This window comes from Pristiophorus japonicus, chromosome 17 (assembly GCF_044704955.1).
Source record: "Pristiophorus japonicus isolate sPriJap1 chromosome 17, sPriJap1.hap1, whole genome shotgun sequence".
Lineage (NCBI taxonomy): Eukaryota > Metazoa > Chordata > Chondrichthyes > Pristiophoridae > Pristiophorus > Pristiophorus japonicus.
Genome location: NC_091993.1, coordinates 103638213 through 103665291, shown reverse-complemented (window position 1 = coordinate 103665291; position 27079 = coordinate 103638213). Strand labels below are relative to the sequence as shown.

Sequence of the window (27079 nt, the reverse complement as noted above, 5' to 3'; positions counted from 1 at the left end):
TAACAGGGCGGTAATGACCTTAAAATGAGGTCATAAACCATAACGCCCCATTACCATTGACAAATACATTTACTAAGCCAATGAATTTCATTGTTGAAGGTGTATTTTCCTTCCTGTAGGTCGTTGACCCATGACATAAGCAGTTGAACAGATTACTGTGAAAAGCTGTGCTGACATTCAGGATGAATGTTTCCACTGATCTTTTCTCAACTGTAATTGAGTTGACAGGATAAATTCTGTATGATATTTCATGGTGTATAGAATTTCCTTGTTATGTGCGACAAAATAATCTCCGACCACACTGCAGTAATGAAATCGCAAAGGAAGTCAGTACCCTATTGTGAACATCGCAGCACTTGAAATACTGACATCAAAACAAGAAAAACTGAAGCCAAATGTACAGCTCATAGAAAAATAAACAGCATGTGCGTAACATAAAATAACAGCAAGGAAGTCGAGGACTCGAGACTGGAATCGAATCTCCAGATTCAGATGAGGCTTACAAATTCTCCAGCCTCTCTTTTTGTGACATATACCTTAGGTTAAAGGTTATCATTCCCAGGTTTGGTCTGCGTGACATAGATTCTGAGGTTCCCAGTTCAGCTGTAGCTATTGACATCTAGTGAGTGAACGTTCTAATTGTTGTGCATGATTCTGTGTGCACACCTCAAGCTCTTGAACGAAATGTTTGAATGAGGTGTACCAACGGCAACATGCAGCAGAGCAGGTCACCAGTTGTCCTGGTTAACCCTTGCCACTGGATAAAGGCCTAGCTCTGACAAGCCCGTGTGGTGGCTGATGTGCAACGGTCACCACATGTTAAAAAAATCCACGCACAGACATCTTCCACTCCTGGAGTTCAGGACCTGGAATATCAGGTCCTTTATTGAAACATCTGCGAACTCATCCCTTTTGATGTGGAAGCAAGTCATCCTCGTTCGAGGGACCGCCAATGATGATGATGATGATGATGATGAACGAAATGTATCACCCACTTGGCCATGAATGTTTTCGGCTCCTCAACAGTGATGTTGAGAAGTGGGCACAAAGCACACCACCACGTCTACTACTAACTGGACTCACAGCACCATTGGTCATTGGTTGTTCTCAGTTCAGTTGTGCGCCTCGCTGACCAGGAACCATGGCCAGGAACTTTTCATCGTTTTTGTTTAGTGTGTTTGACAATTGCACTACTTTGATAACTGGCCAAAGGACCTAGAAGGAAAAATTTGAAACCACTTAATCTAATTGTTTTTTTGTAGCTTTAATATGATTTTTGCCCTCTTGTCAGATTTATTGGCCGGCAGCTAAGGAGAGAGTGGAGCTCTGTAAACAGACTGGGAAAAAGGAAGTAAGAAATTATATGCATTATTTTGTCATTTCCAAGAATTGAGTTTTTTTCTTCAGAAATTAAATTTTTCATATTTGCTGTCATATTTAATGTATGAAACAAAATGCTGTCATTTTAATATATATGAAACAAAAGTTTGAGTTGTACGCAAAGTAAAAACTGCAATTTATTTAAAAAGCTCGCCAACTGTTCAAGAGTAATTGTGTGTTTTGTTACATTGCATGTTAAAAAGTGCTCAGTCAATGTTGTAAACCCTACAATAAACCGAGCATATAGCTGATTTTTTATCCCTTGCAAAGCGTACGACTTGGCTGAGACGAGTGATACTCAAGCTTTGGAGGAAACCCAAGAATCTTAGGCCAATGTTGAAATGCAGGTATCTAAGGAGAATTCAACAAGTAAACAGGTTTTTTACTAAACCACACCAGCCATTCATTAAGTAAAATGCCTATATATATATAAATAGGACGGAAATTAAAGAGCAATAAAGAAACAATGATCGTATTCAGTTTTCAAGGATTATTTTTGGTCTGGAAAAAATTGAAATCTGAACACTTAAGTTGAATGCGAATCCTGAAATATTCCCTAATTGTCACATTGCCATGGTAAGGATTTGGAGTCTTCATGGTGCCACTCTTGTGAGCCTCCTAATAGTAGCCCAAGAGTGACAATAGGAATAACCTGAGAGCACGAAACCAGACTCCAACCCCAGCCCCAACTGCAGGCAGTTTGAGCCCAAGATGGAACAGAAAAGGGAGAAAAATGGGGAAAATAAGAGCACATGTTCTTTTTTAAAAAAAAAGTTGTTTGCCGATTGTTCTCTTGAATGAAAATTAATTGTAGTGAAAGTGAGATTTTAAATGAACAAACTCAAATCGCTGCTAGCTACATGATTTCTCTATTGTCACATTTAATATTTGAGATGATAATGTTTGCTTGTGTTTTTTTAAATGAGTGTGTGATAGAAATCTTTACAGCTTTACTGGAAGACTAAACATCCTTGTTAACAATACTGCTGTTATTCTCAGACAGAGTGTGCAAATTTCATCCGGTTACTACACAACTTCAACAAGACCCACGTCTATGCATGTGGTACGGGAGCTTTCCATCCTATATGTGGATATATCGACCTGGGACTCCCTACAGAGGTAATGTATCCTGACTTTACTGAAGGTAACGTTCAACAGCTGTCACTGCAGCTAAAATATAATCAAACTTTATTTTGGAGATACCTCCAAAGTCAAGCTCCTCACCTGAGGTGCGAGCTTTTTAATGACAACATGGAGATTCTGTTGACACCAGAGAAACAGTTGTTTTAATCATGGACCGTAATAAGAATTTGCAATAACAAGGTTTCATCCACAAAGCATCATTTCATCACCAAGAGTAAATGTCTCTATGTCTGTCTATCTTTCTGCATTTTCAAAATCAAAATGTGCACACACTAATTAAAAGTAGGAAACAAAGACTTTTACCTAAAGGCAGCATAATGCAATACAGTCATGATGTAATTATATATTTGGCAAACCAATGCATAAAGTGAACTTACATTATCCCATTGGACAATTATCTACCAGAATTTTCCCAGCATAAAATGTCAACATGGGAATCGCTGGCCTAAGGCAATAGGCCCGGCTTATCTGGCTCCCGGCCTAGTTTGGGGTCCTTCCACTGCAGTCTTGTCAGAGTTCCAACAGAAATGCACTGGAAGAGTTGAAGAGTTTTGGCCTCATAATGTTCATTTCATTATTTGTATTGGCTTCATCTTTATCCCAATGCCTGACATTCAGCTGTACTATATGGGTGAAAACTTTTGAGAGCACAAGCCAACAGTAAGGTGGCTTGTTGGAAAATTGCGGAAGCATTGTCGATGATTTTCTGTCCCTTTTAAATCAATGGGTGGAAATAATGGGCAGCGCACCAGGGATTTTCTGAGGAGCAGCCCTGCCAGTGGTGTGGTTTTTTGGAAAATGTTGTCCTACATTTATTAAAATTTAGGAATGCTGAGTTATCCAACAAGTTCCATTCTTCACCCATGACTCACTCATTAGGACAGGTATTGGAGGCTTCATTCTTGTACTATTGCACCAACCTACTTGTTGTGCTATAACTTGCCTTATTTATGGCTTCTATTTATCATATGAAGTACCCTCTTCAGACACAGTTAGTTTTTTGGCTTACACAAATTGTATTGTGAAGGAGTAAATATAATAACTGTGACCTGTAGTAAGATCCATGTAATATATGTTCACAGGTTTGTACAGCTGTTGCATTTTGAGTGGCTTAGCCAGTCATGTGATATTCACAAGACTCAGTAAAATCCCAATCAGTTGAGTCTAGGTCATCCATGATGAGGCATGCAGTTGTGAGCCTGGTGGATGAACTGGTAATGTGTAGTGTGATTGTTAAACCTTTGTTAATAAACCAATTAGTTCTTAATAGCAATGTGTTGCGATGAATTCTTTAGCAAAGAGCCCATGAAGCAAATACATTACAAACCATTGAATCATTAAAGGGTCAGCATAGGGGGATGCACTTGCAATATATAATACTTCCCTCTTGTGTGTTCACTGTTTAAGAGTTCCAACATTTTTTAGTCATATTGGTTGCATTTCCTTTCTGAAATGGTTGCTCAATGGTTGTCTGGGATTAATTCTTTGGAGGAAATTTTTTTTTAAATCTCTCAAAGAAAGAATATCACATGCGGGTCTCTCCCTGCTGATCAGGAACTCTCTTTTACAATTCAAACCATTACAATTGAGTATTCCTGTGTTCTCAAGTTCTAACAGCAAAGTCAGACCAGCAATGCTTTGAAGTACTGAAGGCAGTTCCTGATTGACATAAAAGAATGCTAACTCAATGTTCCTGCATGGAGTGCATCCACGCTCTTCACTTTTCCCATATCGGCTTCCCATTACCCCGTTAGTAAAGTATTATATTTCTGGCAACTACAGAGCAGCATTTCACAGGGGAGATATAACGTTTCGGCTGCGATAAATTAAAAAGCTCTAAATTCAGGATAGAGAAGGGGTAAGGTATTCATGTTATAAATAGTTCCTTCAGCATTACTTTTCTCCTTTATTAACTGACAATAATTTCACAGTTCAATCTCTGCTTTTGTATATTCTCTACCTCATGAGTTTAAACAGGCGAAGGTTTTTGCCTCAGTGTTAACTAAATATTTCACCTCTTTCATTTATTACACTGCCAGACTGTGCCACTATTAATGTAACGATATCAGTGGCACCTATAAAGAATTGTGATAACTGTACACCTCTTCATGGCTGCTCTTTCTGAATTCCTGAAAGAAGTGCATTTTTGGCAATGTATTCATTTCAAATATATAAAACTGCACAAGCTATATCCAAAAAGCACGATTAAAAGTTACCAAAAGTTTCATTAATGCATGATGCTAGAATTGGTAATGTGCCAATCCTCCCCTTTTTTTAAAAAAAAGCAATGCCACCTAATACAAATCAAATGTTGAATTAAAGATCACAACATTTACCTGACAGATGTCCAAATATGATTGAACTCATGAGGAAGCTGGGCAACTCAACATTTGTTGCTGTCTTATGGATATATTGTAAGATTATGGACACTGGACTGATGCATCATTGTAGGCTGATTTAGATTTATTGGCGAACTAGTGAGAATGATGTACCTTAGTGTGATATCCCATCGACGCTAAAGTATGGAGAATTGAGAGAGAAGAAATAGTTCGTGATCTGCTATGTTATATAAGGCTGTCAAGCTCTCAATAGGTTGTGGAAGTGCTGGACAAGTGGGCTAATTAATTTGGCATGCAATTCCTGGCTGCTGAACTTTCATGGTGACTGAAGAGGTTAGTCTTGACTGAGGTGCAAGTGAGACTGAAACTAAGATGGAAAACTGTGAAATCCTAAGAAGAACATAATGGAAGAGACTATGTAAGTGATTAAGGAGGATAATTAATAGTGGCACAGTCATTCAGATTAATCCTGACAGGATTGGATAATATCACTATTGGAGGAAAAGAGCAACATGGTCCTAAAAATGAATTGCAATGTCAAAATAAAACATCATTTGCAGTGGACATCTCCTTGGCCAATTTTCACATTGATGATCAGGAGATTAGAGCTGAAATGGAGATTATCAACTTCTAAGCTGGTTCTTTCTCTCCTTTTTGCTGTATCTGTGCCGCCAGTCCCTTTTGAGCAGTACGAATGAGGTCTACATTTTGCCCCACCTCAAAAAAAATGGTAATAGAGAAAATAATGGGACTTAAGATGCACAGACCTCAAGGACCTTTGGTTTCCACCCCAGGGTATTAAAAGCAATAGACGAGATTCATTAGTCAGAATTTTACAATGCTCTCTAGGTTCAGGAATTGTGCCTTTGGATTGAAAAATTGCCAATGCCATTATTTAAGCAGGGAGGGAGCAAGAAGCCAGGTAACTACAGACCTGTCAGTTTAACATCAATTGTGGGGTGTTACTAGAATATATCATCAGAGTCAGAGGGGTGGATTTTTGGGTTTTTTGCCCCGGAGCAGCAGCAATAGTGCAGTGAGGTGTTTTGGCCGGGCGGTCAGCCTCCAGAGGAGCAGAGATCCTCAGGTCCAGTAATGCGATGGCGTGGAACAGCACCGCCAGGAAAGCAATGCCCCTAGTTGCGACACCGACGTGAGTTTTGACTTCAGCCCAACCGGTATGCCCCGCAGCACTTCCTGCTGAGACTGCCTGGGAAACCAAGCGGTCCAATGATTCCAACTGCAGAGAGGTAAGTAATGGACTCCTAAGGTAAGTGTGGTTGTTTTTTCTTTTAGTTTTTTTTGCGATTTATGTTGTGGTGGCGGGGGCAATATTTTGGGAATGTTTTTGTGGGGTTTTTTTTTAGGTTTTTTATTTTCTCCCCCGGTGTCTCTCGGAACCCTCCCGGGCCGGCTCTTTAGCTCAGGATTTTTCCATGCTAGCGCACAAGAGAAGTGAACAACACTTCCCTTAGTGCGGCACCCCAAACTCGGGGCCCAGCCTCTCAATTTTACTTACCATTGTGCAAACTGTTCCAGGTGCAAACTTTACTGCCCCGCCACCATTACCGCCCCGAAATCATCAAAGCCGAAAATCCAGTCCTGGTGACTGAGCATTTAGACAGGTATCAGCTGATCAAAGATGGATTTGCGAAGGGTCTGACTAATCTAGTCGAAAGTTTTGATGTTGTCACTAGCATGGTTGATAGAAGAATGTCTATAAATGTTGTTGCTATAGACTTTTAGGAGGCATTTGATAAGGTTCTGCACAACAGATTATTAACAAAATTGAAACCCCAAAGTCTGTGACTGACAGCACATCATCCATATAAAGGTGTCTATTGCTTAGCTCCAAACAGATTAACGCTTTATTTATTTCAATTTTCAAAGTGTTATACTTCTCAAGCTGCCAAATTTGAGTGATCTGTTGTTGTTGCCAATAGATCAAACTTTGATAAATGGAAATGTACTTTGTTTTTGTACACAAACTGAAGTGGGAAGCTGTGTGTGCAGCCTGTGGCGTCTCAGCATTAAACAGATTTGTGCTGTGATTTTGAAACATTTGACTGTGTTGGAACCTGTTTGTTGTGGCAGTGCAGAAGTGAACTGTTCAATGGGCCTATCCTTGGGCCTGCTGCAACCAATAGTGTTTAGTCGTTCTGTTCCTCTCACTCACTCGGTCAGCTAGGGGTTACTGGTGATGGAATGCAGAAAGTTGAAACCTGAAATATAATGAAGATGTATTAAATGATAGGTTGTTAAATCCCAGCAATCCCATTGTCTCTGACAATGGTTAATAACATGTGGTTTAAAAAGCCTGCCTTCCAATAGTTACATCCCTATCTATCCACTAATTGACATAAAAATGTTTCGATATGTTTTATTCTGAAACCGGGAACAATCCTTGAAAATCTCCTCCTCGTGCTTTTCTTAACTCTGGACCCAATTTAGCATTACTATATTGTACAGACTGCAAGACTTTTTGAAATATAGATGATTAATTTTTGGTTGGATCGGATCTCTAATTTCTTGTAACTTTACTAACAGGAGCTTTCATTGAAACTTGACCTTAAAACACTGGAATCTGGAAAATTGAAATGCCCTTATGACCCCATCCAGCCTTTCACGTCAGCACTCATAGGTAAGGCAGTTGTACAGTGCCGAGGACGTGAATTATTAATGACATTGAATGAATGGATTTCTGCTTTTAATATGGGCCAAACATACAATGATCAGTCTCTAAAGATTACACAGTTACGTGGTATACATTCAGCTTTGTTAAAATCATGCAGTTTAATATAGCTTATGATATAGATTTTATGCAAAAACTAATTTTTACTATATATATATATATATTTGTATGTGGCTGAAGAGAGATAGGATGAAAATGATCTCTCACGTAATGATGATGGACAATTTAGATTATTTTTATCAACACGTCCTCAGACATCTGCTTGTATTTTTGCATCAGTTCTTAATCTCTGAGTCAGCATAACAGTCAGCCATTTGCAGTGAGGTATATCATGGACTAAACGCTACATTACATAAGGAGGTTCCACTGTTGAGTATCAAGTCTAAGGAATTCATCATCGAACTGCCACATGGGCAAGACTACACGTGGCTCCAGTTAGTCTTATGTGATCACCAACTGATCACATTTAAACCATATTTTATCATTTTGCCCAGTATATGAACTGTGTCTCCCTAGAAAGCTTAGTCAATAATTACTGTGGAGGATAAAAATCATTGTTTTGTAACACCCCAAAAGAATTTGTAGATAATTGTGCACAAGGGAGAAATTAACAGTTCAGACACACTTCTCCTAAATCACTGACAATTCCCGAACAGAACATTTTTATAAGATCCCAGTTTTCTTACACTCTCACAACGTGCCTTTGATACTTACAGTAATGTTGAAACAGGAGCTGCTATTACATTGTTTCCGCTCAATTGCACTTTTTTCGGTGCAGTTCCCCCGATATCAATATAACTGCCGCAAAAGAGCACGGAATTTTAAGCGCAAATTGCATTTGCCGCAACTCACGTTTCCACGATCTTTTACGGTAGTTTAATAACCATCGTGCGAGAAGCAGACCCCACCCACTAAACTGGCCATGGCCACAAGGTGAATGAATCATGATTGCATTTATCAGAAACTTCCAATGATTTGCAGGCCTTCGAGGAGGCTCTAAAATCTAAGCTAGAACTTTTGTGCGCAAGGGCACTAACACATGTTGAAACGGTTGAATGACTTTTTAATTTACTAAGGGACTGACTACTGTACCCCAATCTAACTAGATAATAGTTTTGAATATTTTTTAAGTCATTTTAAATGGGGTTACTCACAGGTGGTGGATTGACACTGTGATTTAACATGCTTATTTTTTTGTGATTAGCTTTTTCAGTTGTATTAATCAAACTTTACCAAGTTACCACCCTTAAATATATCACAAAAATGTTTTTAAAGCAAATATTTTTTTTTTTATTATGTTTTGAAACGATTGCGCTGGTTCATGGCAGGTTATGAATTTGGTGATATGCAAATGAGTTTGAGCGGAAACTTGGCGGGGGAGGGAGGGGAAACACTTTTCAAAATAGGCGCAATTTTGGACGCAACTTTGGCCAGAATCGCTAATTGCACCAAAAACAGAAACTCTATCCCATTGTGTTTGAAGTTGTTGTTTGTTATTGGGGAAGCTACCTGAGTAAAAGAGCTGGTAGCCTAGAAATTACGGTAGGTGACCACCCCTGAATCTTTAAAAAAATGACCATGTAATTCCTTAACACACTTTTATAAAATTTTTCTGTCCACTATTTTAATGGAGGAATTCCATTAAAATATCAAACAAAGACATGTTATGCCAATACATTAAATACGGTTTGTGGAATAAAAACAGTAAATGCTGGAAATCTCAGCGGGTCAGACAGCATCTGTGGAGAGAAAAACAGAGTTAATGTTTCGGGTCAATGACCCGTTAAATTGTGGAAGTCTCTTTGTATCCAGATGGGCTTTAGAGAAACATATGGTTGAAAGGAAATTCCTCACAAAAAAGAAAACAATTAATTGAAACATTCTGCCTGTGGATTGGAGCCTCATTAAATCCATTAAGTCCGAGAGGCGGGAGTTCCTGGCGTTGGTGAGGCCTATAAAGGCTCAGCGGCAGCGAGAGGCGGCGGGAGTTCCTGGCGTTGGTGAGGCCTATAAAGGCTCAGCGGCAGCGAGAGGCGGCGGCAGTCCGAGAGGCGGGAGTTCCTGGCGTTGGTGAGGCCTATAAAGGCCCAGCGGCAGTCCGAGAGGCGTACCTGTGCAGCTGCAGCGGGGAGAGAAGGCAAAAAAGAAGTAGAAAGAAATCAAAAGGTGACGTCACAGCCAAGGGGGTAAGTGATTGGCTGGTGATTGGTGAGTAGTTTTTCTTTTTTCTCTTCTATAACAGTGAGTAAACTTTAGCATTGTTGTTGCCTATCTAAGGGTTAAGTCATGGCAGGAGAGCTCGGTCACGTGTTATGCTCCTCCTGTACCATGTGGGAACTCAGGGACGACACCAGTGTTCCTGACGACTACGTGTGCGGGAAGTGTATCCTCCTCCAGCTCCTGACGGACCGCGTTGCGGAGTTGGAGCCGAGGGTGGATTCACTCTGGAGCATCCGCGATGCTGAGAATGACGTGAGTAGCACGTGTAGCGAGTTGGTCGTACCGCAGGGAAAGGGTCCACAGCCAGATAGGAAATGGAAGACCAACAGGAAGAGCAGTGCAAGGAAAATAGTGCAGGGGTCCCCTGTGGTCATCCCCCTGCAAAACAGATACACTGCTTTGGGTACTGTTGAGCGGGATGACTCATCAGGGGAGGGCAGCAGCAGCCAAGTTCATGGCACCATGGCTGGCTCTGTTGCATAGGAGGGCAGGAAAAAGAGTGGGAGAGCGACAGTGATAGGGGATTCAATTGTAAGGGGAATAGATAGGTGTTTCTGCGGCCACAACCGAGACTCCAGGATGGTATGTTGCCTCCCTGGTGCAAGGGTCAAGGATGTCTTGGAGCGGGTGCAGGACATTCTAAAAAGGGAGGGAGATAAGCCAGTTGTCGTGGTGCACATTGGTACCAATGACATAGGTTTAAAAAAAGGGATGAGGTCCTAAGAAAAGAATTTTAGGAGCTAGGAGCTAAATTTAAAAAGTAGGACTTCAAAAGTAGTAATCTCGGGATTGCTACCAGTGCCATGTGCTAGTCAGAGTAGGAATCGCAGGATAGCGCAGATGAATACGTGGCTTGAGCAGTGGTGCAGCAGGGAGGGATTCAAATTCCTGGGACATTGGAACCGGTTCTGGGGGAGGTGGGACCAGTACAAACCGGACGGTCTGCACCTGGGCAGGACCGGAACCAATGTCCGAGGAGGAGTGTTTGCTAGTGCTGTTGGGGAGGAATTAAACTAATATGGCAGGGGGATGGGAACCAATGCAGGGAGACAGAGGGAAACAAAAAGGAGGCAAAAGCAAAAGACAGAAAGGAGATGAGGAAAAGTGGAGGGCAGAGAAACCCAAGGCAAAGAACAAAAAGGGCCATTGTACAGCAAAATTCTAAAAGGAAAAAGGGTGTTAAAAAAACAAGCCTGAAGGCTTTGTGTCTTAATGCAAGGAGTATCCGCAATAAGGTGGATGAATTAACTGTGCAAATAGATGTTAACAAATATGATGTGATTGGGATTACGGAGACGTGGCTCCAGGATGATCAGGGCTGGGAACTCAACATCCAGGGGTATTCAATATTCAGGAAGGATAGAATAAAAGGAAAAGGAGGTGGGGTAGCATTGCTGGTTAAGGAGGAGATTAAGGCAATAGTTAGGAAGGACATTAGCTTGGATGATGTGGAATCTATATGGCTAGAGCTGCAGAACATCAAAGGGCAAAAAACATTAGTGGGAGTTGTGTACAGACCTCCAAACAGTAGTAGTGATGTTGGGGAGGGCATCAAACAGGAAATTAGGGGTGCATGCAATAAAGGTGCAGCAGTTATAATGGGTAACTTTAATATGCACATAGATTGGGCTAACCAAACTGGAAGCAATACGGTGGAGGAAGATTTCCTGGAGTGCATAAGGGATGGTTTTTTTAGACCAATATGTCGAGGAACCAACTAGGGGGGAGGCCATCTTAAACTGGGTGTTGAGAGAGGATTAATTAGCAATCTCGTTGTGCGAGGCCCCTTGGGGAAGAGTGACCATAATATGGTGGAATTCTGCATTAGGATGGAGAATGAAACCGTTAATTCAGAGACCATGGTCCAGAACTTAAAGAAGGCTAACTTTGAAGGTATGAGGCGTGAATTGGCTAGGATAGATTGGCGAATGATACTTAAGGGGTTGACTGTGGATGGGCAATGGCAGACATTTAGAGACCGCATGGATGAACTACAACAATTGTACATTCCTGTCTGGCGTAAAAATAAAAAGGGAAGGTGGCTCAACCGTGGCTATCAAGGGAAATCAGGGATAGTATTAAAGCCAAGGAAGTGGCATACAAATTGGCCAGAAATAGCAGCGAACCCGGGGACTGGGAGAAATTTAGAACTCAGCAGAGGAGGACAAAGGGTTTGATTAGGGCAGGGAAAATGGAGTACGAGAAGAAGCTTGCAGGGAACATTAAGACGGATTGCAAAAGTTTCTACAGATATGTAAAGAGAAAAAGGTTAGTAAAGACAAACGTAGGTCCCCTGCAGTCAGAATCAGGGGAAGTCATAACGGGGAACAAAGAAATGGCAGACCAATTGAACAAATACTTTGGTTCGGTATTCACTAAGGAGGACACAAACAACCTTCCGGATATAAAAGGGGTCGGAGGGTCTAGTAAGGAGGAGGAACTGAGGGAAATCCTTATTAGTCAGGAAATTGTGTTGGGGAAATTGATGGGATTGAAGGCCGATAAATCCCCAGGGCCTGATGGACTGCATTCCAGAGTACTTAAGGAGGTGGCCTTGGAAATAGTGGATGCATTGACAGTCATTTTCCAACATTCCATTGACTCTGGATCAGTTCCTATGGAGTGGAGGGTAGCCAATGTAACCCCACTTTTTAAAAAAGGAGGGAGAGAGATAACAGGGAATTATAGACCGGTCAGCCTGATATCAATAGTGGGTAAAATGATGGAATCAATTATGAAGGATGTCATAGCAGTGCATTTGGAAAGAGGTGACATGATAGGTCCAAGTCAGCATGGATTTGTGAAAGGGAAATCATGCTTGACAAATCTTCTGGAATTTTTTGAGGATGTTTCCAGTAGAGTGGACAAGGGAGAACCAGTTGATGTGGTATATTTGGACTTTCAGAAGGCTTTCGACAAGGTCCCACACAAGAGATTAATGTGCAAAGTTAAAGCACATGGGATTGGGGGTAGTGTGTTGTCATGGATTGAGAACTGGTTGTCAGACAGGAAGCAAAGAGTAGGAGTAAATGGGGACTTTTCAGAATGGCAGGCAGTGACTAGTGGGGTACCGCAAGGTTCTGTGCTGGGGCCCCAGCTGTTTACACTGTACATTAATGATTTAGACGAGGGGATTAAATGTAGTATCTCCAAATTTGCGGATGACACTAAGTTGGGTGGCAGTGTGAGCTGCGAGGAGGATTCTATGAGGCTGCAGAGCGACTTGGATAGGTTAGGTGAATGGGCAAATGCATGGCAGATGAAGTATAATGTGGATAAATGTGAGGTTATCCACTTTGGTGGTAAAAACAGAGAGACAGACTATTATCTGAATGGTGACAGATTAGGAAAAGGGGAGGTGCAAAGAGACCTGGGTGTCATGGTACATCAGTCATTGGAGGTTGGCATGCAGGTACAGCAGGTGGTTAAGAAAGCAAATGGCATGTTGGCCTTCATAGCGAGGGGATTTGAGTACAGGGGCAGGGAGGTGTTGCTACAGTTGTACAGGGCCTTGGTGAGGCCACACCTGGAGTATTGTGTGCAGTTTTGGTCTCCTAACCTGAGGAAGGACATTCTTGCTATTGAGGGAGTGCAGCGAAGGTTCACCAGACTGATTCCCGGGATGGCGGGACTGACCTATCAAGAAAGACTGGATCAACTGGGCTTGTATTCACTGGAGTTCAGAAGAATGAGAGGGGACCTCATTGAAACGTTTAAAATTCTGATGGGTTCAGACAGGTTAGATGCAGGAAGAATGTTCCCAATGTTGGGGAAGTCCAGAACCAGGGGTCACAGTCTAAGGATAAGGGGTAAGCCATTTAGGACCGAGATGAGGAGGAACCTCTTCACCCAAAGAGTGGTGAACCTGTGGAATTCTCTACCACAGAAAGTTGTTGAGGCCAATTCACTAAATATATTCAAAAAGGAGTTAGATGAAGTCCTTACTACTAGGGAGATCAAGGGGTATGGCGAGAAAGCAGGAATCGGGTACTAAAGTTGCATGTTCAGCCATGAACTCATTGAAAGGCGGTGTAGGCTAGAAGGGCCGAATGGCCTACTCCTGCACCTATTTTCTATGTTTCTATGTTTCTATGTTTCTATGAGTAAAGGGATAAAGAAAGAACTTTGTGGGATTTTTTTTTGAAGATTTGGGGTGCTGTCAGGGGACATGGCCAGCAACTTGATGTTTGTATCACTCATGTTCCATTTTTTAAGTGACAAAGAATTTCTCTTGTTGCATTTTGGCCTCTCCTCTTGCTGTACGCTGCTGGTGTTGCTGTGTTTCGTGGCGGAGGTGCAGTGAATGAGGGTACAGGGCCCAGAAAAGCCGAGGGCCCAGGGGCAGCACGGGCCAGCCCACACTGCGATATGTGCACGCACTAGGTCTGTGCAGCAGAGCAGGTCTCCAGTCGTCCTGGTTAACCCTTGCCACTGGATAAAGGCCTAGCTCTGTCAAGCCTGTGTGGTGGCTGGTATGCAACGGTCACCACACGTTTAAAAAAAATCCACGCATCGGCATCTTCCACCCTTCAATTGGAGTTCAGGACTGGAACATCGGGTCCTTCATTGAAACATCTGTGAACTCGTGTGGAAGCAAGTCATCCTCATTTGAGGGACCGCCTATGATGATATGATGGTTTCTGATCAGAACACTGCTGGCTAGTCACTTAGCTACTTGAACATAGCAGCTGTTGCCAGTAATGGAAATAAGTTGATAAGTGAATGGATTTGTGACAGTTCTATAGGCATCACCTCACCCGAGTGGCCAATTCTTTACGCGTAAGCCTGGGTGGCGATTGTCAGGGGGTTATTTGATTGTGGCAGTTGGGGGGAAGCCAAACCTGGTCCTATCATAGAATCATGCAACAATAGCTTGCAATTATATAGCACTTTTAACACGGTAAAACGTCCCAAGACACTTTACAGGAGAGTTATCAAACAAAATCTGACACTTTGCCACATAAGGAGATATTAGGGCAGGTGACCAAAAACTTGGTCAAAGAGGTAGGTTTTAAGGAGCGTCTCAGAGGAGGTAACAGAGATAGAGAGGTTTATGGAGGGAGTTCCGGCGCTTAGGACCTTGGCAGCTGAAGGCACGGCCGCCGATGGTGGAACAATTAAAACCGGAGCTCCGCAAGAGGGATACCGCACAAAAGACCGTTCGCCACATCATGCCTGTGCCAGCTCTTTGTTAGCACTATCCAACTTTTCCCACTGCAGCAACAACAAAAAATTGCATATATATAGCACCTTTAATGTTATAAAACATCCCAGGAGCTTCACAGGAGCGATTTATCAAACAAAATTTGACGCCGAGCTACATAAGGAGATATTGGGACCAAGAGGTAGGTTTTAAGAAGCATATTCAAGGAGGGTAGAGAGGCAGAGAGGTTTAGGGATGCAATTCCAGAGCTTAGAGCCTAGGCAGCTGAAGGCATGGTCGCCAATGGCGGAGTGAAGAAAATCGGAGATGCGCAAGAGGCCAGAATTGGAGGAATGCTGAGATCTCGGAGGGTTGTAAGGCTGGAGGGGGTCACAGAGTAGGGAGGGGTGAGGGATTTGAAAAGGAGGCTGAGAATTTTAAAATCGAGATGTTGCCAGACCGGGAGCCAATGTAGGCCAGCAAGCACAGGGGTGATGGGCTAACGGGACTTAAGATACGGAGTTTTGGATAAGGTCAAGTTTACAGAGGGTGCAAGATGGGAAGCTGCCAGGAGAGCATTAGAATAGTCAAGGCTAGAGGTAAAAAAGGCACGGATGAAGGTTTTAACAGTAGATGGGCTGAGGGAGGGCCGGAAATGGACAATGTTACAGAGGTGGAAGTGGACCATCTTGGTGCTGGAGAGGATGTGGGGTCAGAAGCTCAGCTCAAGGTCAAATAGGATGCCACAGTTGTGAACTAGCTGGTTTAGTGCTCTTTCCCCAGAGCCCTGCAAGATTTTCCTCGTCAAATACATATCCAATTCCCTTTTGGAATATTGAATCTGCTTCCAGGCACAACCCACTGTTTAAAAAAACAAAAAATTATCCTCGTCTCCCTCCTGGTTCTTTTACCAATTATCTTAAATATGTGTCCTCTGACTACCAAATATCCTGCCAGTGGAAACAATTTGCTCTAACACGGGCTTACTTTCCAGCAGAAAGTGGTCACCGGACAGAGATGCTTGGACTGAAATTCAGGCAGGCCAGAAAACTGCGCACCAACGATTCTTTCCCTGGATTTTCCACCGGGAGCGTTGAGGGGGCACTCGGATCGATTTTCGGCACTTTTAACTTTTTTTCGCATCGAACCAGAAGTCAATCATAATGGGGATGGAAGTGTGGTGGTAAGTCCTGGTGAGGGGCGGAAGTTGGGATGGGACCGAGTCTCCGCCGCTGTCACTCAGTGGCGGAGCGGTGGTGACATCACTGAGCGTGTGTGTCACCACGCTCTCCCCTTCACTTAAAGGGGAGACCGTTCGGCATTTTCGGACATCGGTCCACTGGGTCACCAGGGAGGGTTTCGGCCGGGCCAGCGGCCTGGCACCCAAGAGGGAGTGCCAGGCTGCCAGTTGGCAGCCCGGCCAAACCTGGGGGCACAGTAGTCCGACCGACATGGAAGTCGGTTGGCAAAAAAAAATGGCGTCCGCGGCATTGGGCCCTCGCCTTTTAATGGCCGCCGCACAGCCAGGGCAGAGAGAGAGCATACAAGGTGCCCCGACAGAAAAAGCTGTTGGGGGCACCGTGCGGCAGGGCAACTATTTTTCAAGGTAAATTTGGGGCAGAGTGTGCTGGAGGTGCGGGATTGAGGCAGTGTGTGCTTTGATGACGCACTTGCGGTGGTTAGCAGCAGCGGGTCGGAAGTGGGAATGGGCTGAAAAATCCCCGAGCTGAATTTGGGTCATAACGGTCAATGGACTGCAACGTAATGGCCACTCGATTCCGTCACCTGGCTGCCTTTTCTGGACCCTGAATTTCGGTCCCGAGAAGTGGAAACTCCAGCTGATTTTTCTCCTCCCGAGCTCGGGACCACTGATGCCAATTGTCGCACCCTGACAGCTGGGATCAATTAACTCAACACAGTTAGTTCTCATCTGTGTGGCTCAGTTCCATACAAGGTTACCAACTGAACCATAGGTGAAGCTGCTGGATACACATTTCTACTCCATAAAGTAAAATGACTATGCATGTAATCAAGTTGTATATATTTTTTTGGATGTAAAGCAGAAATGCCCTATGATTTTTATAGAATTAGCCTTGCCCCCAACTCGCACAAAAGGGATTTTCCAGCAACAAGACTCCAATGCTACCCTCATAATGAGAATAGCAGTGCTTACACCTGGTAACATTTAATGATTAATACGCTGATTGCAACGTAGGGCCATAATTGGCACCTTTTTTTTGCCTTGTATGGATCTAATAATCGTGGTTTCATAAATTTGACTGTGGCATTTGCAATTATTAAATTAAATAATAATCTCACTTATTGTAACATAATATAAAATATAAGTTGAGCAAAGAATGATCTGGACTTTCAAATCATTACAACACTAATAGTTTAATGGGATTTGCCACCATTTTAATTGCAACACACATCTGTCAATTTGGCAACATACCGCAGTATTTGACAAATGTCAGCTGATTTTGAAGAGAGGAAATACAAACTTGTGCGGCTTTGGATCTAAATTTGCCCACAATAAGCCTAACTAACCCTTTTGCTGTTTACACAATGAGCATTAGAAGGTCAAAGATCAAGCTTCCTGCAATGATTTTCTTCTGTGAATCATTATTTAACTTCTGTTCAAGATTTATATCCCCATAAAACCTCTTCAGTGCAAGAAATTCAGTTCGCCTTGTGTTTGTTCAGCAACCCTTGATGCTTTCCTGCATTCCCACAGTTCATTTTTTAAATTCATTTATCGCCCATCCCTAGTTGCCCTTGAGTCAACCTTTTTGAACCGCTGCAGTCCGTATGTGGTGAATGGGTGCCCACTGCGCTGCTCGGTAGAGAATTCCACGATTTTGACCCAGCGGTGATGAAGGGGACGGCGAGACATGTTCAAGTCGGGATGGCGTGTGACTTTGAGAGGAACTTGGGGGCGATGGTGTTCTCATGTGCCTGCTGCCCTTGTCCTGCTAGGTGGCAGAGGTGGCGAGTTTGGGAGGTGCAGTCGAAGAAGCCTTGGCAAGTTGGTTCAGTGCATCCTGTCGATAGTACACACTGCAGCCACGGTGCGCCGGTGGTGGAGGAAGTGGATGTTTAAGGCGGTGGATAGGCTGCCGATTAAGTGGATTGCTTTTTCCTGGATGGCGTTGAGCTTCTTGAGTGTTGCTACAGTTGCCCTCATCCAGGCAAGTGGGAGAGTATTCCAACGCGCTCCTGACTTATGCCTTGTAGGCATGTTGTATAGTTACTTTTCTTACATCTTTACTATTGAGCGAGTATTTAGGATAAAATATCCACCTTTTAGTTTTATGTTTTTATTTTCTTTTCTTGTTTACCCGGCCTGACTCCTCTGCCACACTGAGGAGGGGCTGGGGAGCGCACAACCCACTCCCAGGACAATTCCCATGCTCCTGTATTTCCAGCTGCCAGGAAGGAACAGGGCTTCTTCAGTGGTGACTGACCCCTCTGACTTTCTTCCTTCCTCCTTTTATCAACCCAGCCTCTAACCCCACCGAGGCCTCTGTTTAATGCCCAGACATTCAACATGGCTCCAATCCGTAAATTGAACCTGCGCCTGTCCCTCGTCATAATAATTTTGGTCATTTACTTTGCAGAATTCAGTAAGGGAAAAAAGTGACTTAAGAAATGAGTGAGCAAATGGTTGTGGAAAAAAACAGAACAGAATAAGCTGGCAATCTATAGTCACTGCACTACAACAACACTGTGCATTTATATAGCACCTTTAACCTAGAAAAACGTCCCGAGGTGTACTGCATAAACATATAGGCCCCAAGTTTCCACACGCGGCAAAACAGGCGCCCCTCCGAGCTGGGCGCCCGTTTTTCGCGCCGAAAACGGTGCCTGAAAAAAAACGCGCTATTCTCGAGCGCTTTGCAGCTCGATGTCTGCTTGGCGTGGCGCCCAGGGGGCGGAGCCTACCACTCGCGCCGATGTTGTAAGTAGGAGGGGGCGGGTACCATTTAAAAGAGTTTTTTTTGTGCCGGCAACCCTGTGCGTGCGCGTTGGAGCGTTCGCGCACGCGCAGTGTGAAGGAAACATTGGCACTCGGCCATTTTTGTAGTTCTTTGCAGCTGTTCATTTTTTATAAGTTTTTAATAAAAGCACATTGCCCTTCCATGATCAGCACTGAGGCTTCTTGCAGCAGGGAGAAGGCTGCAGGAAGCCTCAGAAGTTGAGGCAGCCGTTTCCCGACGGGCCCGACCGATGGCAGGGGGGCCTCCCTGCCGTCGGGAATGGCTGCCTCAAACTTCTGAGGCTTCCTGCAGCCTTCCCCCCCCCCCCCCCGCGGGAACGGCTGCTGCCGTCGGTCGGTCGGTCGGGCCCTCACTTCCTTTCCCCCCCGCGGGAACGGCTGCCTCCTCCCTGCCTTTCCCCCCCCCGCTGTCGGGAACGGCTGCCTCAACTTGTGAGGCTTCCTGCAGCATTCTCCCTGCCTGAAGCACTTTCACACAGGTAGGAACATGGTTTATTTAATCTTTTCTTTGCTTATAAATTTTTATTCAGGTTGGAATTATTTGTATAAGTATAACTAAGGATTGATTGTAGAATTTAATGACTTCCCTTCTCCCCCTCCCCCCCCCCCACCTCGTTCCGGACGCCTAATTAGTAACCTGCGCCTGATTTTTTTAATGTGTAGACAAGGTTTTTTCAGGCCTACAAAAATCTTCACTTGCTCCATTCTAAGTTAGTTTGGAGTACGTTTTCACTGTGGAAACTTTCAAATCAGGCGTCAGTGGCCGGACACGCCCCCTTTTGGAAAAAAAAATCTGTTCAAAAGTGAAATTGTTCTCAATGACTAGAACTGCAGAAAACTTAAATGTGGAGAATTGCGATTTCTAAGATACTCCGTTCTCCACCAGTTGCTCCTAAAAATCAGGAGCAAATCATGTGGAAACTTGGGCCCACATTGTTGTATCTGCCTCTTTGAATCGACTGAGGTAGAACCACAAAAAGAATACACTTGCATTTATAATGCCCCTTTCATGTCCTTCGAATGCCCCAAAGTGCTTTATACCAAAGAATTTTAAAAATTAAGTTTATGGGTTAATATTAACCTAATCCACCCGGCGGGAAATTGATAGTATCGGATTAGCCGTCTGTTTTACACCTCATCCAATTTTACATTGAAGTCAATGGAAACGAACATTGGGCTTGTTATAAAACAAGCCGCCGATCCCATCCCGTCAGTTTCCTGTCTTTCCCATAGCACTATTAGAAGAGCAGTGTCTGGTCAGCCTGTATCTCTCAACTAATACCACTAAAACAGATTTTCTGGTAATTTATCTCATTGCTGTTTGTGCAAATTGGCTGCCATATTTGCTTATATTAACAGTGACTACACTTCAAAAGTACTTCATTGAATGTACGTTAGCACATCCCGAGGACATGAACAGCATTACATCAATGCAAGTTCTTTCTTTTTAGTAGCACTGCTCTGAAAAGCACCCTGTACATAATGAGAACTATTGAAATGTAACTTCTTGTATTCGTGCTTCTCTCTTTTCATTGGGTGACCTACTGCGCAAGTGGTATAACCCACATTTTAGCCCACAGATTGAAAAATGAGTAAACCTGTAGGAGTGGATTAACCCCAAAACTATTAATCAGCCACAGTTAATTTATCATAAGAACAAAAAAATTAGGAGCCGGAGTCGGCCATGCCTCCCCTCGAGCTTGTTTCGCCATTCAATAAGATCATGGCTGATCTTTGACCTCAACTCCAGTTTCTCACCTGGTCTTCAAATCCCTTGGTTCCCCTCGAGTCCAAAATTCTATCTCTCTCAGCCTTGAATATAATCAACAAATCAGCATCTACAGCCCTTTGGGGGAGAGAATTACACAGATTCACTACCGTCTGAGTGAAGAAATTCCTCCTCTTAAATGGCCGAATCTTTATTCTGAGACTGTGGCCCCTAGTTCTAGATTCTCCAGCCAGGGAAAACAACCTCGCAGCATCTTTACGGTATCAGTCTTTACGGTAGAAGACACTAACAATATTCCAACAGTGGATAGTCAAGGGGCTATAGGGGGGGGAGGAACTTAACACAATCACAATCACCAAGGAGATTACTCAGGAAGATAATGGGACTAAAGGCAGATAAATCCCCTGGACCTGATGGCTTGCATCCTAGGGTCTTAAGAGAAGTAGCGGCAGGGATTGTGAATGCATTGGTTGTAATTTACCAAAATTCCCTGGATTCTGGGGAGGTCCCAGCAGATTGGAAAACTGCAAATGTAACGCCCCTATTTAAAAAAAGGAGGCAGACAAAAAGCAGAAACCATAGACCAGTTAAGCTAACATCTGTGGTTGGGAAAATGTTGGAGTCCATTATTAAAGAAGCAGTAACAGGACATTTGGAAAAGCAAAATTCGGTCAGGCAGAATCAGCATGGATTTATGAAGAGAAAGTCACGTTTGACAAATTTGCTGGAAGTCTTTGAGGATGTAACGAAGGGTGGATAAAGGGGATAAATGTGGTGTATTTGGATTTCCAGAAGACATTTGACAAGGTGCCACATAAAAGGTTACTGCACAAGATAAAAGTTCACGGGGTTGGGGGTAATATATTATCATGGTTAGAGGATTGGCTAACTAACAGAAAACAGAGAGTTGGGATAAATGGTTCATTCTCTGGTTGGCAACCAGTAACTAGTGGGGTGCCGCAGGGATCAGTGCTGGGACTCCAACTATTTACAATCTATATTAACGACTTGGAAGAAGGGACTGAGTGTAATGTAGCCAAGTTTGCTGATGATACAAAGATGGGAGGAAAAGCAATATGTGAGGAGGAAACAAAAAATCTGCAAAAGAACATAGACAGGCTAAGTGAGTGGGCAAAAATTTGGCAGATGGAGTATAATGTTGGAAAGTGTGAGGTCATGCACTTTGGCAGAAAAAAAATCAAAGAGCAAGTTATTATTTAAATAAAGATTGCAAACTGCTGCAGTACAGCGGGACCTGGGAGTACTTGTGCATGAAACACAAAAGGATAGTATGCAGGTACAGCAAGTGATCAGGAAGGCCAATGGTATCTTGGCCTTTATTGCAAAGGGAATAGAGTATAAAAGCAAGGAAGTCTTGCTACAGCTATACAGGGTATTAGAAACATAGAAAATAGGTGCAGGAGTAGGCCATTTGGCCCTTCGAGCCTGCACCGCCATTCAATGAGTTCATTGATGAGGCCACACCTGGAATACTGCATGCAGTTTTGGTTTCCATATTTACGAAAGAATATACTTGCTTTGGAGGCAGTTCAGAGAAGGTTCACTAGGTTGATTCCAGAGATGAGGGTGTTGACATATGAGGAGAGATTAAGTCAGTTGGGCCTCTACTCATTGGAATTCAGAAGAATGAGAGGTGATCTTATCGAAACGTATAAGAGTATGAGGGGGCTTGACAAGGTGGATGCAGAGAGGATGTTTCCACTGATGGGGTCGACTAGAACAGGAGGGCATGATCTTAGAATAAGGGGCCGCCCATTTAAAACAGAGATGAGGAGAAATTTCTTCTCTGAGGGTTGTAAATCTGTGGAATTCGCTGCCTCAGAGAGCTGTGGAAGCTGGGACATTGAATAAATTTAAGACAGAAATCGACAGTTTCTTAAACGATAAGGGAATAAGGGGTTATGGGGAACGGGGAGGGAAGTGGACCTGAGTCCATGATCGGATCAGCCATGATCTTATTGAATGGCGGAGCAGGCTCAAGGGGCCATATGGCCTATTCCTGTTCCTATTTCTTATATTCTTATCTACCCTGTCAACCCCTTTCAGAATCATCTTTGTTTCAATCAGATCACCTCTCATTCTTCAAAACTCCAGAATGTAGAGGCCCAACGTATTCAATCGCTCCTCATAGGTCAACCCTTTCATTCCAGGAATCAATCCAGTGAACCTTTGTTGCACTGCCTCTAAGGCAAGTAAATTCTTCCTCAGATAAGGAAACCAAAACTGTGCACAGTACTCCAGGTTTGGTCTCACCAAGGTGTTGTACATAGAAATAACCCATCAATTGAGATTTCAAATGACAGCGCCATCCTCTCAAGATTGTTTTCCACATGATTAAGCTCTTCTAGACCTGCTTTTTATGGTGACGTCAGAAAAGCTTTGAGTATATTTGGTGATCCAGAGGTGCTTTATCTACCTATGCAGTGAGAGTCAGATCAATTATTTTGGTTGACGACCTATAAATAACATTGTTCAGTGTTCACTTCTGTGTCGGTATATTGATCCACCTTTTTTTTTCACGTGTCAAAGCATTTTGCAAAATCCGTCAACAGTTGCTCAGGTTTCATTAATCTTTCAACATGATACTCTTTCTCAAGGGTTTGCTGAAAGTGATATTATTGAAACTGTGTTGTCAGTACCATTGCGGGAATGGCTTGGAGCAAAGAATTCTCTGCTTGGCATTAACAAACCTGACAACCGTATCCCCTGTAGGACGACAGAAATGGAAATAGCCCTTAGGACAATTTGTGGGGAAGAATTGGTCTGGTTGCTATATGGAGTGACATTGTAAATGTGTTCATGAACATTTCCTCTGGTCGCTATCTAGTAATATTGTAAACATGGTCAAAAATGGATTTATAATTTCACTCGAAATATCAACGAAGGAAAAGCTTCTGTAATTATGGTGTTGCTACCATTCAACCAGAGCAATTCGGTTTGCAAAGTATTGCAGGGTCTGTTGCAGTTTAATAAATTATGCACACTATGCTACAAGGGTCAAGATTTGCTGAAACTACAACTTGCGTAGATACCGGATTTGCCTGGCGTCTCTCAAAATTCCCTAAACCAGCTTTACAACACACAAGTCCATCTCACTTGCACAAGCAATAAATCACAGTGAGAAAACTTATGGATTTTCTTTGTTCTTCCCTAATATCCTCTTACACTTACACTTACACTCAGTGGACAATTTTGTAATCCCAAGCCTTAATCAATGCTGTTCTATAACTGTTAGACTGTGTGTGTGGTAGACTGGGACTGACTAGACTGTCAATTTCTCAACTTCCCCATAGGAACCAAATTGACATCAGGAACTTATCACAAGGTCATAGTCATGTACTGCCATTTACTGGCTATGACTGCAGTCATACTGGTCTCTCTTGGGTTCTTACAGGGCACATACGTTTCAAGATGAATAAAGGCAAGCTAGATCATACCAAAAATTGCACTTGTACAAAAGTGTCTCTGTTTTCGAATACTGGTGTACACGAGCTAACATGGTAAAGTAAATGTAGGTAAAGTAACATAAGTCCTCCAATTTCATAGAATTTGACTCTTGGTTTTAATGTTCCATTTCAGTAAAAGTGCAGAATAGGTATATTTCCCCGAGCTTTTTATAGGCTGTACAGAAAACTACTACTCAATGGATCTACTGTAAAAAACAGTTTATAGACACGAGCATGAAAGTTAACTTGCATATTTTAAACAAAGGAGCTGAGTGCCAAAAAATGACTCATGCTCCCAGGTTCACAGGTCACGAAGAAATCTCCCTGAAAGGCAGATTTATTGTATCGATGTGTGCGTGTATACTGCAGTATAAACATTAATAACATGGCTCCAGTGGAAGAGCTAGCAGCAGCATGGATGTGACGGAGTGAATGGCCTCTTTTCATCTATAATTTCTATGGCCAAAATTCATTCTCTGTCCAGTTCAGGAGCAGATTATGTTGGCAAAAATGTAGAGAAGAACAAATTGAGCCTATTGCAGACTACGTGAAGGACTCCTCTTGAGGTTTGACTTTGAAGGTGTGCCATCAATGCTGCAATACTGAACTTTTCCATTTCATTTTTAAATCTTCAGATGAAAATCTCTATGCTGGGACAGCCTCTGATTTTCTTGGGAGAGATACAGCTCTATTTCGCTCCCCCATACATCACCTGGAAAATCAGTATATCCGCACAGAACACAATAATCCACTTTGGTTAAGTGGTATGTGAGACTTGCTGCAAGTTAACAAATTCAATATGTTTGACAAACTGCATTCATTTCCCTTTGGCAGCTAAATAGTCCTTTAAAACTTTTGGGTTTGTATATGAGGTTTTGAACCTTCACGGGCTGTGGGAACATCTTTTATGCAGTAGGCTGAAGCAGACTTGCATAAGAGAGGCCCGTTTGTACTATGCCTTGGAGCAGTAATCCAGATGGTGACTCCTTGATCTCAAGAAAACCCGACAGCAGAACCTCACTGATTTCACACATCTCCAGTGAGTGATCCATGTTTAATCATGAGCAGAGACAAAGAAAAAGGCTACCTCCCTCTCCTATTGGGTGGGTAACTGTGTGCGGCACAGGGGAATCTAAAGATTGGCAAAGTACTGGAATTTCTCGGAATGCTAGGTTCTGCCCGCATGTTAGTACATCCAGTTGCTCAATTCTGATAAATTATCCATTGATATTAAATAACACATTTCAGAATGCACCTAACATGATTAGGTTGTATGTATTGTATACAATTCTGATACTTAACTCTAACTCTAATAATATCTATTTTATGTTTATTGTTTAAAGGGAATCATCTCTTTGGAAGATAGAAATAACAAAGTACTCCCCATGCACATTTATTAAAAAATTGTATTTTTTAGGTTTGTTGATTCTCCTGTGAGAGAAATCAAGGCCTAGAATTTGGTTTGTACTCGTCCTTCCTTCCTCACCTCCTTTCTTTCTTTCTTTCTTTCTTCCTTTCTTCCTTCCTCGCCTCTTCCTTTCTTGCCTCTTTACTTCCTTTCTTTCTTCCTTCTGTCCTTCCTTCCTTTCCCTTTCTTTTTCCTTTCCTTTTTCTTTTCCTTTCGTTCTTGTTTGCTTCCTTCCTTTCTCGCCTCTTTCTTTCTTCTTTTCTCTTTTTTGTATGTCTCACATTAGCTTTTTTTTCCTCTCATCTCCCAAGAGATTTTGAGCATCATAAATTAACTTGTGTCTCCGTGGTAATGAAGGAGGGAGCAGAGGGCCAGAGCTTGACACTTGTGATGGGGATTGGGTGGGGAGTAGGAGAGGCGGGGGGCTGAGCTCAGGTTGAAAAGAAGCATAGGCCAGGAGATAGGGCTGTTGGAGAGAAACTGGGGGCCAGGGGTTGAACTGGAAAGTTGTGCGAGACTGGGGCTGGGAAGAAGCTTTAGGGCTGGGACTCAGTGGGAGTAAAGAGGTCGGAATTTATAACCACATGCCTCGAAGGAAAACCGAGAACTGGGCTTGGGGCCATGGTTGGGTGAGAGCCAAGTCTGTAGAGATCAGCAAGCAGAGCTGGCAGAGAGGCGAGTCTGATAAGGCTAATGAGTAGCGCTTGAGCCCAGGAACAAAATGTAACATGGGGAGTCAGTCAGGTACCAGGCCTGCTCCATCCAGGCTGCCAAGAAGGAGTGAATGGGGAGGCCGGGTGCAAAGGTCGGCTGCCTAGGCCCGGGAATGGTTGGGTTCGGACAAAGGCTTGGAGGGAAAAGAAAGAATGTCAGTGAAGCTGGAAGATAGGAATTTGTTTGTATTGACCATGTGTTCAATCATGCACTAATGGTCACACTATTAAAATCCAGTTGCTGAAAACTAATGGAAAGGCACCATTTTTATTAACACTCTAGTTATATATTGCATCAATGTTTTTTAAAGTTTATTTTGGTACTAAGCTAAATTAAGTACATAATACCTTGTCATTTATATTTTTCTCTTCAGACCCCAAGTTTATTGGGATGTACCCCATCTCTGACACCTCCAATGCAGATGATGATAAAATATACATATTTTTAAGAGAGACAGCGCTGGATACTACGGGCTCCGAGAAGGCCATTTACTCCAGAGTAGCCAGAGTTTGTAAGGTTGGTTTGTAAAAACATGAAAACTGTTTTCAATTAAAACTTATTAGTGATTTTTTTTTCTTGTGTGTTGGGGAATGGAACAACTTGCTCCAATTTTATCACAATTATTTCCTTCAGGCACTGCAAGATTAGCCATGAAATAACCTAATCCAGATCAAAACTTCTTTATTTATCCCCAATAAAACTAATCGGAATTTTTCCGCTTCCCACTCCAGCCATCCATGACCCCTCTGAATGAGATTTCAAAATTAATGCTAATTTGCATCAAATTCTCGGCAATGTTTGAGCTATGGGTTCATTCCAATTCGAAACTGGGTAGAAACAGTCCAAA

The 27079-nt window shown here is 42.9% G+C and overlaps 1 protein-coding gene across 1 annotated transcript in view; it reads left to right on the top strand.

Annotated features, from left to right (window-relative positions):
* The window catches only part of LOC139227878 (semaphorin-3D-like), a 124058-nt gene that overhangs the window by 37407 nt on the left and 59572 nt on the right, over window positions 1-27079 (top strand). Inside the window, exons 3-7 of the mRNA XM_070858975.1 lie at window positions 1292-1351; window positions 2380-2499; window positions 7410-7503; window positions 24746-24874; window positions 26606-26748. Coding sequence (XP_070715076.1) covers window positions 1292-1351; window positions 2380-2499; window positions 7410-7503; window positions 24746-24874; window positions 26606-26748 — 546 coding nt within the window. The remainder of the gene's footprint in view (window positions 1-1291; window positions 1352-2379; window positions 2500-7409; window positions 7504-24745; window positions 24875-26605; window positions 26749-27079) is intronic.